General features: G+C 44.0%; 1 protein-coding gene across 3 annotated transcripts in view; it reads right to left on the bottom strand.

The window, feature by feature from the left end:
• samd11 (sterile alpha motif domain containing 11) overlaps window positions 1–17,500 on the bottom strand; it is a gene marked incomplete at its 5' end in the record, with an annotated part of 48,263 nt that overhangs the window by 25,476 nt on the left and 5,287 nt on the right. For all 3 annotated transcript variants that reach the window (XM_083675029.1, XM_083675028.1, XM_083675030.1), the window contains 2 exons: window positions 1,860–1,969; window positions 11,468–11,643. In XM_083675029.1, coding sequence (XP_083531155.1) covers window positions 1,860–1,969; window positions 11,468–11,643 — 286 coding nt within the window. The remainder of the gene's footprint in view (window positions 1–1,859; window positions 1,970–11,467; window positions 11,644–17,500) is intronic.

Here is a 17,500-nt window from a genome sequence, read left to right as displayed (position 1 = left end):
CTCTCTCTCTCTCTCTCTCTCTCTGTCTCTCTCTCTCTCTAATTTCACTGGCAGACAGAATTAAAGCCAGTAGCTGATCGGATTGGACTTGTTTACAGACACGGAGCGAGGCGCTTAGCCACCCTGTTAAATCTCCCTTTAATGCTCAAACTGACAGATTTTGGGCCACGGCCCCCTATGGTGCTGGTCACACCGCACTCAGCCTCCCCACCCTCACCCACCCTTGCCCCCCTCCCTCATCCCTTTGTGTCTTTCTCCATTAAGATTACCATTCTGGGCTGATTTCTCCATTAAGCTTAGCAGCCGATTAAACAGGTCTTTTTGGGAAATCCAGCCCAAACTGGGGTCTAAGACACTGGCTGACTAGGTATTTAACACCCAGCCCCATGAGGAGGGGATAGACCCCACCACCACCCCTCATCTGTGTATTAAAGGGACCGTATTGTCAATTAAGCTTACAGACAGATGAGATAGGAGAGACACAGTACCAGGTTAGGCTGGGGGAGGAGTGTGCCACTTGTATGCCACTCTGGATAATGGGATGAAGAGGGACACAGTGTCCGCAGGGCGCTTTAGGGGCAAGGGTCTCTCCTCAGAACTATGGCCCTCTTACAGGGATTACTGTATGGGTTGTACGACAAGCCTAAAGTCTTTTTAAAAGGGATATTACACCCCACAATCTAAATTTGTCAGATGCTTCCATACATCAAAGGTAGTCTAATGGAAATAGTCCATGTCCTATACCATCGGTTGTGTATGCTTCAACTCCCAAGTGAATGGAAAAGATTGACACGGTATAATATCTGATGTAATATCCTTTTAATTTTCTTGTGATCCATGATGTAAACAAACATAATAGTTTGAAAGAATATCAATGCGTATGTCCCGAAACATGTTCCTTCCAGACACCTCTGTCTACCAAAACAGTAGGGGACTTCAGACACTACTAATCCTTTTTTATTGACAGATTGTTTATGTCCACTGAATATGTTTTGATTCACACACACAAAGAATCACAAGGCATGATGTGTATGTAAACAGACACAAAACACAAAAGAGGCCAGACAGTGCAAGGTCCATCCAGATAACGAGTTACTTTATCATGTGTAACTTGTGTGCGACTATTACCCCCAACAAATACTTTTTTTACGAACATGTTTACCTGGAAAACGTCTCTTTACCCAATCTACAGTAATTTACATATCCACATCTTTACTCAATCTAATATTATTATATTATGTCTCTATCAGACATATACCCTCAGATGAAATACTGGCTGTGTTTGGTTGTTACACTTTAAGCTGTCAGAAAAGCTCTTAGCTTAGCTCACACCATGGTTCCTTTACTCCCATGAAACTGGATTAATGGCAAACAAAGCTATTTACTCAGTAGTAATTTAAAACAGGGTTTTAAGGAAAAACCTGGAGTGCAATAGAAAACGCTAAAAGAACATTAAGTAATCGACTTGAGGGAGACATTCAGGAGTAAGTAATAAGCTTACAGTAAGTTCACTAATCAAACAAATTACAGTAAATTAAGGGAATAGTATTTAATTAAGCATTTTATGTCAAGGGGGCACAACCTTATCCTAAATCAGAAAGAAAGAAAGAAAGAAAGAAAGAAAGAAAGAAAGAAAGAAAGAAGGAAAGCAAGAAACCTCCTTCCCTATACCACATACATATATTCCCCACCCTGCCTGTTCTACCCAAACAAACACACAACGCACACACACACACACACACTCACTCACTCACACTCACACTCACACTCACACTCACACTCACACTCACACTCACACTCAAACACACACTCACGCACTCACACACACACAGCTAGTTGTGGAGAGGATAGTCTCTTACCTGTGTGTCCCGTGTTGATGCTGTGGTCGGTGGTGGGCTGGCCCTCTGGCATGCCGTGCTGTCTGGTGTGGTGCAGGTTGGAGATGATCGTAGAGAGGTCACTGTCACGACTGCAACACACACACGGCAGGATACAGAGTCAGGGGGTTAGCACCTCACACCCCCACACACACACACACACACAACTGTACAGGCCGGAGACAGGACATGATGTGGAGAGACACAACAACAAAACAAACAACACAACAAACAAAAACTAACACAACACAACACATGACACAATGCCCTACCCAACCGGGTGAGACACAAAGCAACATTACATAACATGGCTTAACACAACACAACAGTATATAAATGCAAAACAACACTCTCTCATCTACCCAATGTATGGTTTCTGTGTCTTCTGTACAGGTTGGAATCCAAACAGACTTTAGCTATTTGTGGTTACCGGTCCAGATCCTATTGTCCCCTGGCATTAAGGTGTTTAATGGACAATGACAGACTCCTGTATCAAGCACTTTTGGGTCTCATCCCTGCTCATCTTCAACCGTAAGATGCATTAATCAACACATTTAAAACTCATAAGTAGTTTATGAGCTTAAAATGTGATTATCTGGTTTTTTTAATCGCCTCCAAAAATGTGTTGGGGGGGGAGAGACCCACTTTGATCAGTATAATGTTCAGATGTCTGCAACACTAGAAAATAACAATATTTCTGAAATAAAAATCAAACAACACCTTTTGTTTATTGGTCATATTGATTGGTTATCAGTAATACATACATTAATGACATAATTACAGAGTTACAGCAATACAACATTCCAATGGTAGAAAGGTGGACAAAATATTTCCAACTGACCCATATTCACGTCAGTGGAAAAGATTGACTTGAATTATACAGCAGTATAAACTCCAGGTATATAAAAAAACATATTGTGCGTAATACCTAATTACAATAGGACATTACAGTATATAGTCTTATCTGAATGTTAGGCTACTGAGGCCAGGTCAGACTGATCCACTAGGCGGTCTGTGTACCAGTGTGACACCAATACCCTAACCCGCCCTACCCTTCAAGGCCGAACTGGAGGGGGGTTAAGAGATTAGGGCCTGAATCTGCCAGCCCTGCCCAATGCCTGGGCAGCTCCCTCTAACCTACCCACAGCAATGGACACAGCTGTGTCATGGAGGTATTTCAATGCAATCTGATTACCGCACTGATCGCATTAAACAGCATAATGATGGAACACAGGCGCTTAGTATTTGAGGGTATATCACACATATCAGTCACTATATGGCCACAAGCTTACAGACCGAGAAATAAATCTGTGAACAATGTTTGGTTCACTCAGTGTAAAGGGGTAGTTTCAACCCGGAATGTTCCCATACATTCTGGAAACATCTGCTAACTAGGAGGAGACTATGAAGGGGTTCAGGTTAACAAGGCAGGGTTGCTAGGGCAGTGGCAGTGGGTCGCTCCTATTCACCACCACTCCAACGAGGCCACACTGTTCGCGGCTGCTGAAGTTGGGGTTTTACAGCACAATGATTATAGGCTTCAGATCAGTAATGTCAGGCTGCCATGTTCTGAACTGTTATCCAAACTATATGGAACAGATGCAGAGAAGTCGTTGCGTTTGATTCTGACCAAGTTGGGTTACCAGTCACTTGTCAGTCAGCGGGAACCAATGACAGACAAAACAAAACAAAACCCAGACAAAACAAGCCCCGTCTAGTTGCTGAGCATAGAGAGATGCTTTTGCTGACCATGACATCCCACTTTTAAGTGACACTACAACTTCAAGCTCCACAGAACAAACATTACACATCAATCGAAATAACAAAAACTGTAAACTGATGTTCTGGTTCTACTAACTTCAGGAGAGCCTACTTTCTTTAGTTGTATCTGTAGTCAGTCAGATGGCTGAACTCAGATTACCCTTCAGAAAAATCACAGGTCTGCACTCGAACAAATCTAACCAATAAGGGTGGAGACTCTGTAACCGATAGCAGCTAAACCCCCTGCGAACCACACCTTCACCCCACCCGCTCCCTCACTCAATGTGATCATGATAATGCCATCCTGAACTTCTCACTGAAGCGATGGGTTATTATCCCATGGCAAAGTATCGGCACTAAGCCGTGACGAACAAGGACATTGTTAGCAGGGTAATTAGCACACTTTTCCAGGGCTGTCCCGATGCGGTTGTCTAATGAGGCCCTGTCCTTCCCCCACAGACGAGGAAGGTCATAATCTGCACCTAGAAGAGGGAGGGGCGGTGTTTAAGACCCAGCTGCCTGACTCAGCACTCCCTCACCAGGTTGGGGGGGGCCTTGGGGGAAGGGGGGGTAGTGGCAGTTGGACATGATGACAGCTATGTAAGAAGGACATCAGCTGCCTCTTATCACCTAGGTGCACGCAGTAGACAATCATCTCATCCTCCACTCATCCCTAAACTGGTCAATACCCCCTCATCCCCGTGCCCAGGACAGACAGACACCATGACCCAGATACAGTGCAGTACTAACTGTATGGCCCTAATGCAGAGTAACTTTGCCATGGACACTACTGCCCTTATCCAAATGTTGAGAACAGGTTGACATTCTTTCCCCTGCTTCCTGAGAGAGGTTTAAAACCCAATCAATCCAATGATTGGTCAATCTTATTCATCAATTGCAGGCAAAATATGACACTTTTAGAGGAGAATATTTAGCAGTTGTCTGATTGTTTTTACTGATCATGATGGCTTTTCTAGGCTATATGCAGTAATCATACCTTATTGTTTCATTGCTGAAAATATTTCTGAAAACCCTTTTTCAGAAAATATAATTGAGGCAATTTTGGAACCAGTACAAGTGAAAAAAAAAGAACAAAATAAAAACCATAAGCGTTCCACCATCTTATTTTCACACTCATTGGAAAATCTTGGGCTCAGTCCAATTAGACAGTGATGACCAAACTCAGCCTTTTGTTCAGTGTAAGGGGGGAAATCTGATTTAACAGTGTACATGACCTTAGACCAGTGCAATACTAGTACACTGGTACAGTGGAACATCACTGGAGACACCCAAAAAAGCATCCAGTGCTGTAACACTGTCAAACTTGATACCACCGTAATAAAATTGACGAGTGGTCATTATTTCAGTTTTCCCATCATCCCAGAAACGGAGACAGTATGAAAACTGCGTAGGTTAGAATATTTATTTTCAGGAAAATTGGTTTTCAGCTATATTAGTGTCACGTTACCCTCGTTACTTGAACCGGTACACGTCTCAAATATGAAATACAAAGATTTGATCACACATAGCAAATATTACTATGTTTGTCTCCAGATATTTTCATTGTAATGGTATTCTTTGATTGTGATGCAATCATTTAACCAGCGTATTCCCCGACAGTCAACCTGATACATTTTCAACCTCAAACAAATGTTCCAAAACCTCAGGCTCTATGATTAGCCAGAAGAGGTATGGATTGCTAAATATTCTCATCACAGAACAATATCTATATCAATAAACGCATTTTCATCAACTTAATTCATATAGCAATTGCTTGGGACTCAGTTTTATGCAGGTTGCAGGTTGACTTTAACAAGACTACATCTGACCAAAACAGAACATTTCTCCCATGGAAAAAGCTTGGTGCGAACGTTGCTGGAACTTTCTTTGAGGAGGTTGCGTCTGCTCTGACATTACAGCAGGAGTCACTATTCAGACACTCCAAATGACAAGAAAACCATCTTATCCTGGCATGGGAACAGAATAATGGAGCGTGCCCCCACAGAGCTCCACTGTGACATTGGCGAGAGGAGCCAAGGTGGCAAAGCTGGAGGTCACAGTGTGAGCTGGCACGGGCTGGCAGCCTGGGCACCCTGAAGCCATGTCTGACACTACAACCAAGGAAGTGCTGACAGACAGTGAGAAGGGACTGGGGGGACAGGGGTAGTTGTCACGGTGGGGCAGAGGGGGTGTCATGCAGGTGTAGATGGTAAGAGAGATAGTTAGGAAGAAAGACACAGCCTGCCTGCAACAGCTGGTGCCTGCAGGTATACTGTACCTTCCTCCAACCTTAAGACAACAAAAAGACCACACAGCCAGCTCCAACCTGCATCTGCATGTGGCCTACAGCTCTGACAAAATATTACAATGGTAAATGCCAAGACAACAATAAGATATGGGCTGAGGCCAATATATATAGAGAGGGTTAAGAGGGGAGATGGCTTGAACAATATTCTTATATTGACAAGTTACGTATGCAGCTAAAGAATGGAATTAAAATATTGTATATACTGTAAGGCCCTTTGTTGAGAAGAAAGATTATGAAGAAACATAAGCTTGAAGCAAGAAAATGGATTTCTACAAATCTTATGTTTTGTTTTGTTCAGACACAGACTACTGATCTTATGCTGCTACAGTTGGATCGAAAGACAGCCTGGAACTGGGGCCCCAGCAAGCAGAGGGAGTTATATATAAATACAGAAATAGATACATAAATAAATAAGAACAGCCCAGGTTCTCTTGGGCTTTCCCTGTTGTTCCTTCCTTATAAAAGCTGATGTGAGGTCGATAAAGCAGCAGAAAGAACGAAAAGTACAATGAAATAAAATATAAGTCTGCCATGCGGAGGCTTGGTCTACCCTCAGTGAGCCAGAAGGTGTCTGATTTGAATCTCAATGTCTTCTCTGCATATTTAATTACCTATCAATTCAAATTTTCTCCCAGACAGATATCATGTGCTATGTATCACTCCTATTTTAATCAATGACACAGGAAACTGTTGTGTCACTCCTAATAAGAGGTAACGGTGGTGATTTTCTCAGTCTGTGATACTGTGTAAGTCGACTCAATTTCAGGATCACAATTGACAGAAGTGATTCAGAGTAAACTATTCCTTAGAGAACAATTTCAAGAATGAACTAAGCAAATGACAATGATAGATTGGGGTTTGAAGAAGCAATTCCTCGAAATTGGGACCTTGGAGGGACTTCTTTGGTTCAACTTTGGTATGACGAAATGTACTGAACCAAACATGGCCTCTCATATCTGGGGAAAAGATGTGAAATCAGGAATTCGGTTGAACGCTATTTGAACGGCACCCAATTTGAGATGTAGCTATGCTAACTCCGTATACTTTTCATTAAGCGGCAGTAGCTCCTGGAGCATCTATTGCTCATTCCATCCATTCCTCATGCATTCATCTTTTGACTATGAAAAATAGTAAGTAGACAAATACTGTACTTCCATGTGTGTGATAAGTGGACGTTCTTGGTACAAGCATCCCCTTATCTGCCATTAGATTGTATTGAAGCGTGTTGCCATGGAGGACGATGTGAAGTGGGTAAATAAGTCTTCTAACCTTTTCTAGAAAGCTCTAAAACCTCCATAATTGGTGCTTGAGGAAAAAGCTCTGTCCAGGAATTCTTTGCTCCCCATGTCCCCCTTGCCGGCTAAAAGCTAAGACGCAATTCACCAATAACACCAGTGGAGGAGGTCTTCAAAGAAAGAAAAAATCTAGTTTGCGTCCACCCTTCATCACGGTTATTTCACGTACCATGTAAACATGAATGACACAGTCCATCATCTGTTTATAGCAACTGTTTTAGGAGCGGGAAACCCAGGCCAACCTCTATTCTTGGACTACAATTAAACTCAAGAAAATTGGAAAATACAAAGACAATCCATACACACTCTAGGGGCAAAGCCCATAATGTAGCCAAAACATATTCTTTTCTACATCTGTCAACATACATTTTTCATAATCACATCTGATTTGGGGGAATATCGCATCATTCTCCCAACAAACTCTGCAGCACAGACTCTATGTTGTCTCTACATAAATATGCTTCTCTGTAGATGATAAGGTTAGTGAGCATGTACACTGTTCCACTTAATGAAAACAATGACACATTTTCAAAGAGTATGGGAAACAGAGAAGGATACTATTTGTGTAGAACATCTTCTAGTCTAGTACATACCAGCATGGAGAGAGTGTCGTCAGGTAGTGTGATGCTCGGAGAGATTGTGCAAGTTGGCCTCCTCTTAGTTTAGCGTCTTGTCCCTTCCAGTCAGCTCTGCTCCCCACTTAGGGGCTGGAAGCTTCACAGGACATTCTGTTTGAGTCAGGCTATGCCCAATGGAAAATGTATAGCTGCTTAGTTCAGTTTACCGCTCCTGCTTCGTCAAGTCTCGGGACGGGTCCATCACCCTTGTGACAACCTCCCCCCCTCCCATTTCAGTCATGTAATCTACTTAGTCTATTATTCAAATAATACTTCTCTTTTCCCTTTGACATGAAATATGGACAAGTTTGCTTACATGTCACTGAGTAGGTAATATTCTGGTTATGAAATAGAAACATAGAAATGCATTCTTAGTTTGTTTTCTATGGATATTATCATATATGTTCATTGGCCTTTTTTCCAGAGGGTGCAGCCTTAAAGCCCAATGTCAGCAGGTGGAACTTATAATCCGTGGTGGTTGCTTGGAATTACTCTCAGTCAGCACTTTTAAATCAAAGCCTTGTTATCTACACATCCAAGTGAAACAATACTCAGGTAGGCTTTGTTTCGCCCTTGAGTAAGACACTAAAGGTAAGCTACCTCCATCAGACATTTAGCCACTAAGATAGATTTCGTAAATGTGTCTAGCCTATTGCGCGTTCGCTTTGGTGCTCTTGAAAGCCACTCGTATGCGACTTTCCTCATAGAAATATCTTTATTTTGCTGTATTGAGGTATTTCTCCTGATCGTGTTTGCTTTCGACTCACGATCCGTCCACCACTCCTATCCCTGTCTGCGCTGAGTAGGAGAAGAGTGGCAGCACCCCACACATGGAAGTGCTTTAACTCCTGCTCCAGATGTGCCATCTTTGTGACAACTAACTATTAATCATCGGGTCTATTCTCCGGTTCCCTGTCCGGGTTCTACCAAGCCTCGGGGATTCGCTCCACTTTGGCCCCAGCGCTCAGCGCTTACTCAGCAGGAGTGATGTGAGTCTCTCCACACTGTTCTGGTGGGTCTCTGGAACTAATCGCTCGTAAAGCCGATGGCCATTAACATTAATCTGGTTAAGAGATATAGAGTAGAGCTCTGTGATGAACTTGACAGGTCCTCTTCAAGGATGACAACTTCCAAAGAACCATTTTCACAAGTGACGCTCGGAAATCCTTTTACTACGCCTGAACTGAACTAAGAACATATTCTCAAGCAAACAGTCATTCTAGACAATAACTTACATTTGTGAGAGGGACAATATGTATATATCATGGTTTCCATGTCATGTCATTAAATTGCATTGATATTATAATGCTACAATAAATCAAGGGATAAATATGACGCAGTGGTGCCGAAGAGTGACGCAGGGATATTGCTGCCAACTCTGAACACATATCACCCCTTGGTGGCACAGATGCAAATCCACACACCGCCACTTTCTGTACTATGCTCCCTCTTCATCTGTCTCCTCACCTTCTCGCTGTCAAAATACATACGAATACAAACAAAATACGAAAGGAGAACGGAATTCTACTCCTCTTTGAAATATACGCAGTGAGTAACAGAAGAGTGATACAACACTACCGATAATCCTGATGATGTGTCGATGAGGCATAGATACACTCACACACACAGCAACCCGTATTCTTCACCATCCACAGACCAAATCCAATTTGTTAAGACCCCTCTACGACTCACTTACGAGCCTGTGGTCAATGGAAATCAAATTTCCGTGATTGGACATCCCATTATCCCTTTCGCCCAGACCCACATTTGGGGTAAAGTAGGGCCGAGAGACGGATGCCTGGGACAGACTGGAGCTGTGGCTCCATCCAGTCCGCTGCCTTTTAAAGGGTAAAAGCCTGACATATTAGTCATAAGTGTTCTTTAAATTCATTATCATCTTAACACGCGAGCGGCACAAGTGTCAGGGGGGAGGAAACCCTCTTTAATGAGGTTAGTGGATCCATTTAAAGCTTTGCAGTTACTGTGCTGTCCTCCATGTCACACGCAAGTCTCAAGATGAAAACCCGGAAAAAACATCCTCTCCCTTAATGAGATTGCAGTAGTCAGTTATCATGCAGAAAGCATTAGAGCAAGTATGCATGAGTAAGTCAATGAGTAAATTCTACCCACATTTCCAACAAAACTTTGTCTCATAATAAAATGATATGAATCTGTTCGTGTTCCTCATACTTGCAAATACAAATAACACACACTGAAAATCATTTCACATACAAAACGTCAAAACATTTCAGTCAATTTACATGGATATTAATTGTGTTGTATGAAAATGTATCAAAAGCAGGATTTTGAGAGATTCTAATTCCCAATTCCTTTGCTTCCATTTGACTAGCCAACACAAAAGTGGAGTATGTCATCAGTGCAAAGCAGTCCCGTCCTCATTTGAGCTCATTTGGTTCATGTTAATAGGGTGACCTCGCCACAACCCTGGCAGTGTGTGTGTGTGTGTGTGTGTGTGTGTGTGTGTGTGTGTGTGTGTGTGTGTGTGTGTGTGTGTGTGTGTGTGTGTGTGTGTGTGTGTGTGTGTGTACACGAACATGAGCATATCCACATATCCCAGCAGCCTTTTGAGTGAGTACTCTGCAGTATGCGATGACAACCCAAATCTAATGTAACGGCTTAACACCATCCGCCCAACCAATATGAGGCTAATAAATACACTCCTCCACCCACTACTATGGAACATGTCAGCCACCTGCCCAAACATCCAATCAGACCCATTTTCATATTCCATTTCAGATGCACTACTAACAAAATTCCAAAACACAGCTTAAAGTAATGATACACCATTTCAACGTATTTACAGCTTTAAATATAGGATTTTCGTGTCAGAAAAGAGAGAGGTTGTTGAAGTTTCATACCACTTACTTACAATATTGACACTGTGAGCGGTGTATGATCATGGTTTCAGAAGCGACCTCAGAGGTCTTCAGCATACTGTACCTCTCTATTTCAACATCCATAGTTCCTCATCTTCAAGCCCACATTTACCCTAATCAGCTAATGAGACGCTACCTAAATAAACTCACGACATACGTAGCAGGAATGGTGCTACTGGCATGGTGTGTGTGAGGTAACCACAGAGTCATGTTGTTGTGGTATCTGGGTAAATGCTGTGTTAAAGACCACTCCGTCTCAACATGCTGTTTCTTTGACAGCCAAAGCGGAAGGGACCTGGTTATTAGTTTCTGTTTGTGATGGTTTGCAGCAACATGTATGCACCGCCATGTATTAATGCAATATGGCGTCTAAACAGTCGCTTTATCCTGTGTACAGTATAGCGTACTGAGGTAGTGATAGGAAGTATTGAGGATACTCCTCCGTATTTTCCCGTGTCACTCCGGGACTAGAGAACTGTGGGGCTGGGGGGTTGTTTCAGTGACTCACTCTTTCAACAAAGTATAGACTGAGCAAAGAAGCTGAGCTAGAGAGAGAGCTAGTGAACAGTACAGACACACACAACTTGAACACCTATACCAACCTATACCCACCAAATGAGCAAACACAGGTTGGGAGTGGAATTGACAGATAACGTGACGTGTTCTTATATAAACAGAGTGTATTCGTTCGCGGTACGCGGCCAGGCCTTACCTCTTTCTCATGATACTGTAATGCAACTCGTCCTCCTGCTTGATGTGGGCATGGTCTCCACTGGCCCGGTCGCTGCCCTCGCTGTCGTCACTGCTGAATATGGAGGCCAGCTCCTTCTTGGGCACGCGGTTGGGGGGAAGGGGGATGGTGCGCTTCTCTGCCAAGCGCCCGCGGTTCTACGAGCAAGAGAGAGGGAGAAGCTCTTACAAACATGCAGGTCTCCATTTTGCAAACAACACTCTAATGCTAGCATGCAAACGCTAAGCACTTGAGAACATGCTATGGGATAATGCCAAATGGATAATGCCAAATGTTCAGTGACCACCACAATATACCCCGTCAGTCATACACAGATCAATGGTACTGCTGTTACAAGAGCAATGGTATACATTTATTTCAGGAACGATTATGTCATGAGGTGAAAGCATTCTACAACAATTGTACTAAACCATGTCGCATTATTGAGAGGATAAACTTAAAACAAAAATAACATATAGGCTTCATAAGAATACCAGAAGCAAACCATCTGGACATCTTCTCTAACTGAATTGACAGGAATAATGAGTCAAACAGATAATGGGGGCTGTTCATAAAGGGTAATAGCCAAAGGACATTTTGACATTTTAAGGATTTTAGCAAAGCATGAGACATTGTCATATTTTGTTATCAGCTTTTAAGAAGTTAAAAAGAAGAAAGAAAAGTGCCACATTTACTGTTGTAAGTTTCAGCAGTACTGTTAAGGCAGTGAAATGGGAAACCTGTTGATTGTGACCAATGGTCCTAACACTGGAAGGGGAAGAGAGAGCCTCCATACCATTAGCAAATCGCTAACCCTGTCCACACCTGTCTCAGCTACGACACTGATACAAGTTACTGGTCATTTTCTAACAATACATTACAACAATCAAACTATAGGAACCAGCCATAGTTTTTCCAAAGTTCTCAGTGATAAGGGGTTCATGAAAGGGATGGATGGAGGATAGGAGATGAGTGGGGTTGGTGCGCTCCATGATTTTTGGCCACAATGCCCTAATGAGCGAGAGGAAAAGAAAGGATCTGAAAGGAGGAGTGTGTGGCCCTAAGGGGTTTGGGGAGTGAAGCTGGGCGACCTTTAATGTGACCTGAAGAGGTCACTGCAGATTAACATGGCTCTATTAGAGACAGAGAGAGAAAGAGAAGGAGAAGGGGAGAGAGAGAGAGAGAGAGAGAGAGAGAGAGAGAGGGAGAGAGAGAGAGAGAGAGGGAGGGAGAAAGGGAGGGAGAGAGGGGGGGTGTGGTTGGGGGTGGAGAGATGGAGAAAGAGGGAGAGAAAGGGAGGAGAGAAGGGCAAAAGAGGTGAAGGAGGAAGAGAGAAAGACAGATGAAAGAGATGGAGAGGAGGGGAAGGAATTGAATTTGAGTATGAAGAGAGAGAGAAAAGGGAAAGAGACTGTACATGTTTCAGTCCGGGGAGAGTGGAATTCTAGTAGAGAAACACAGAGAGAGGGTCTGTCCAATATAACCTAGCTTTGAAACTCTCGCTCTCTCTCCCTCCCTCTCTTTCGCTGCCTACATCTCGGCTATGCTCTCCCGGACGCCTCCAAGCCCTCCAGCTATCCCTTCCACCACACGCAACCCCTCCCTCCACCCCTCCACCCCCTCTCTCCATCGCTCCATCCCACGAGGGGGGCGGCGGCATGAGTGGCAGGCAGGGGCAGGGGGGGGGTGGGGGCGCCTAGCCAAGAGGCAAACAGGTGCAGCCCCTCTGGAGTCTCTCAAGTGGCAGACATTAAAAAGAGGGGGGAAAGAGAGAGAAAGATGAAAACATCCCTGAGGATGAGCAGGCCACATAGTTCTGCACATTTTTCCATTTTACTTTCTTGCCGAAAGAAGGTTTCTCCTTTCTTCTTTCCACAGGCAGATCTGTAGAGAGTAGTACAGTACCTTTGTACAAGTTCTCCTCTGCTGTTGGAGGACAGTGGATCAGATGCTGCTACTTCTCCTGCTACTCCCTCTGACTCCCTCTCTTCCTATGTTACTTAGACTAGAAGTATACAGTGTACTCTCTGTCACACCAAGTATCTCACACACACACACACACACACACACACACACACACACACACACACACATCTGTCAAATGCACACAGACGCAAACACCTGTCACACAACAAACACACACACACACACACACACACACACACAGGCACACCTGTTCCTGAAGAATTCCCCTCTGGAGAGGGGATTTTGCATTCAGCATGTTAGCAGTATAATGTGCTAGAATAGTTTGCCTAAGAAGCAATGAGTGTGGCTTCGTGTGGAGACAACCACCCACATGGCCCTGACATACCGAGGCCACCAGGCCCCCTATTACCCCCCTGTCCTCCTCCCCCCTCCTCCCGGAAACCCCCTATTCTTTCTTTAGCGCCACTGACGCAGAACTGGGGGTGGGCTCCCACTGTTTCCGGCAACACTTCCGCAGCACGGAGGAGGGCTCTCCAAAACAAAACATGAAACACACCCGTGACAGCCCACGTAGAAGTGTAAAAACATATGTACACAATCATACACACACACACACACACACAGACATAAATATATACACACATAAACACACCAACACACGCACATTCGAGGCAACCTTACTGTGTGGTCAACCCTCTGTCAGCCATGGAAAAAAGACTCTCATAAACGTCCCACTAAAAGCACCTATGAATATCACCTCCTACACTTTCTGTCTGAAACACACACACGCACGCACGCACACACACACACACACACACACACACACACACACACACACACACACACACACAAACACACACACACACACACACACACACACACACACACACACACAGGACTTACAGATTTACTCAGACAACATTCAGAAGCAAAACCCCAATGCTTGAATATACATGTTATGGAACATGTTGGTTGTATGAAGTATGTTTCACTACAACTGCTACACAGCCATGGGATATGATGCTAGACTACCAAAAAGATAAACAATTGTAGCAAAAATGATGCTGTCACACCTAGTAATGTCACAGCAATACTTGCTGAATTTAGGCATTTACAGTATATGTAAACAACACTAACAGCTTATACAGTACCAATGAGTACCAGTTAAATGGGCGTCTTTCATTGAACCAAATCATTTAAAATGACACTTAGTTTCACACGAAACAGGACACACACCACTAGTACCGACAAAGGTTTGATAACATTATGATGGTGCTTTGAGATGCGGCTGGTTCTCAAACGTAAACTTTGACCAAGTCCAAGTTTACATACACTCCACTTCAGCACAGAAGGACTACTGTAGACAAGTACTGTGGCTGGAATCCCACCCATAAAAGCATTTCACTGAAACCACTTATCTGACCAGAATGTGTGTTAAACTGCATACTGGCATCAGCTATATAGCACTGTCCTACAATCAGATACCAGTGACTTTAGTACTGTGGCCTATACAAATCATACAGGACAAAAGATTGGTTTTATAACTGCAGAACGGCCCTATATTTGCTTTTACCTTTATATATATATTAATATATGAATATTATATGAATTTTATATATACATATATATATATATATGTATATATATATATATATATATATATATATATATATATATATATATATATATATATATATATAAAATGGCAAACACCACTAGCAAATACACGTAATACTAACAGTACAGTATTGTTAGTCGTTGCTTCAAGACTCCAGCTTAAATAATTGTAGACATCAAATTATTTGTTCTCAACTTATTTCAGACATTAAATTAAGCCTGGGTGGAAAAGAGGAGTAATGTGTTTTTTCTCTGTGCGTTATTTCCTGAAAGGTGCAGGGCCCTGCCGCTGGCTCACACACACACACACACACACACACACACACACACACACACACACACACACACACACACACACACACACACACACGCATACACACACACACACACACACACACACACACTGGTAGCCGCCCGTGACATTCCTGCAGCTGCGGCGCTCTCTCTCTCTCGCACGCGCCCCCCCAGCGTTCTCCCTGGGGGACGAATGCCTAATGAGTCACGCGCCTGTCTGCCGTTACCTCTCAGCGTGTGTGTGTGTGTGTGTGTGTGTGTGTGTGTGTGTGTGTGCGTAGTGTGTGTGTGTGTGTGTGTGTGTGCGTAGTGTGTGTGTGGTATGGTGTGTGGTGTGTGTGTGTGTGTGTGTGTGTGTGTGTGTGTGTGTGTGTGTGTGTGTGTGTGTGTGTGCGGAGGCAGGCTGGCTGGCGGGCGGACTTGGCGCGAGCACTAGGGGAAAGGGGGAGGGGGAGTCAGGAGACGACAGGGGGAGAGAGGAGAAGGGAGGGAGAGAGAGGGAGGGGGAGGGAAAAGGGCTGTCGTTGCCACATTCACATAAGACTACTAAAAAAAAGGCCAAAACAAACATTTTGTGTGCTGCATGTTTTGCTGAACAACACATATCCTTTTTTCTTCCTGCTCCACTATCTCTGACTCACCTACACTAACATTCTGACATGTCTATAAATAAACTGCACTTCTGTACTTTTGAACAGTGACAAGAGCCATCTATTAACATTTGTCAAATCATAAAACATCTCCAAAAACAAATGACTCAATAACTGCATGAATAAACATTTAAATTTGAGGCTGAATAAACATTCTTCCAATGAAAGTATTGTTCACCCTGCGGACACATAAACACTTAAATACTGTATATTGGTTGAAAAACCAGTGTGATAAAACTGAGGGGGGGGGGGGGGGGGGGGGGGTGCCAAGGCAACACTTGGTTCTTCATGGCCAGGAGAGAAAAAAAATGTGAGAAAGCACTGTGGGAAGGACAGGCATGCGACCAAAACCCCCTTCCCCCACCCCTACCTCGCCACCTCCCTCACACACACACACACACACACACAGCCATCCCCACACACACACACACACCCCACCCACCCCCCCAGGCCCCCACGCGCTGAGCTGAGCGGGCGGTTGCGGCCCAGTGGAGCGGCGCGGGGCGAGGGGTTGGGGGAGGAGGAGCTGTAGGGGGCGAGAGGGTGGAGGGGTGGTGCTGGGAGGTCAGTGGCGGTGCAGCCAGGCGTGCCAGTGCGTCTTTCCCTCTCTCCCACTCCCTCCCTCCCTCTCTCTCTCTCTCTCACTCTCTCCGTGTGTTTGGATAGGCCCGCCAAGGCAGCCGCGGGAGAGCTTTATGGACAGGTAACGACTCCGCCATTCTCTCCCCAGACAAAAACAGGAGGGAGGGAAGGAGGGAGGGAGGGAGGGAAGGAGGGAGAGAGTGAGGGTAGGAGGGAGAAGGGGGAAGCAAGGAGTGAGAGAAAGAGTGCAAGGTTTAGTTTGGAGAACAAAATGAAGAGCTGCTGTTGCTGAGGCTTTACATCTGTTAAAATGTCTGAAATTAATTGTATATAAATAATACAATCATACCAAGTATTCTCTTTCTATGTTTGCAATAATAATGCTTTTTTCTAACATTATTTCTTCATTCAATCACACTCTTCGTCATATTACCGCATGTGTAAAAAGCAGAGTTGAGTCAGTAAAGAGATCACTTAACTATCAAATGAGGTCAGAAGGCTGTACACATTGGGAGGAGAGTTTCCATCAATATCTTTGGCAGTTTGGTCATAATCAGCTAGATAGACAGACAACCCACCTTATTTAGCTAACACACACACTCACACACTCCCACACATACACACACACACACACAATCTCTCTCTCTCTCTCTCTCTCTCTCTCTCTCATTCTCCCTTTCTCACTCTGTCAATCTCTGGCCAGTTTATCTTGCCTCTCATTGAAAGTGCAGGCTAACACTGGCTAATGGCTAATTTACAGGCGTAATGGCTAATTTCAGGCTGAATTATTCATATATAGACTGCCTATGCTAGGCCTGAGTGTGTGTGTGTGTGTGTGTGTGTGTGTGTGTGTGTGTGTGTGTGTGTGTGTGTGTGTGTGTGTGTGTGTGTGTGTGTGTGAAAGAGAGAGAGCGAGAGAAACAGAAAAGGAGTGTGTCACTGTATG

Source organism: Argentina silus (assembly GCF_951799395.1).
Source record: "Argentina silus genome assembly, chromosome: 8".
In the NCBI taxonomy this organism is placed as follows: Eukaryota; Metazoa; Chordata; class Actinopteri; order Argentiniformes; family Argentinidae; genus Argentina; species Argentina silus.
This window is presented reverse-complemented; position numbering and strand designations above follow the sequence as displayed.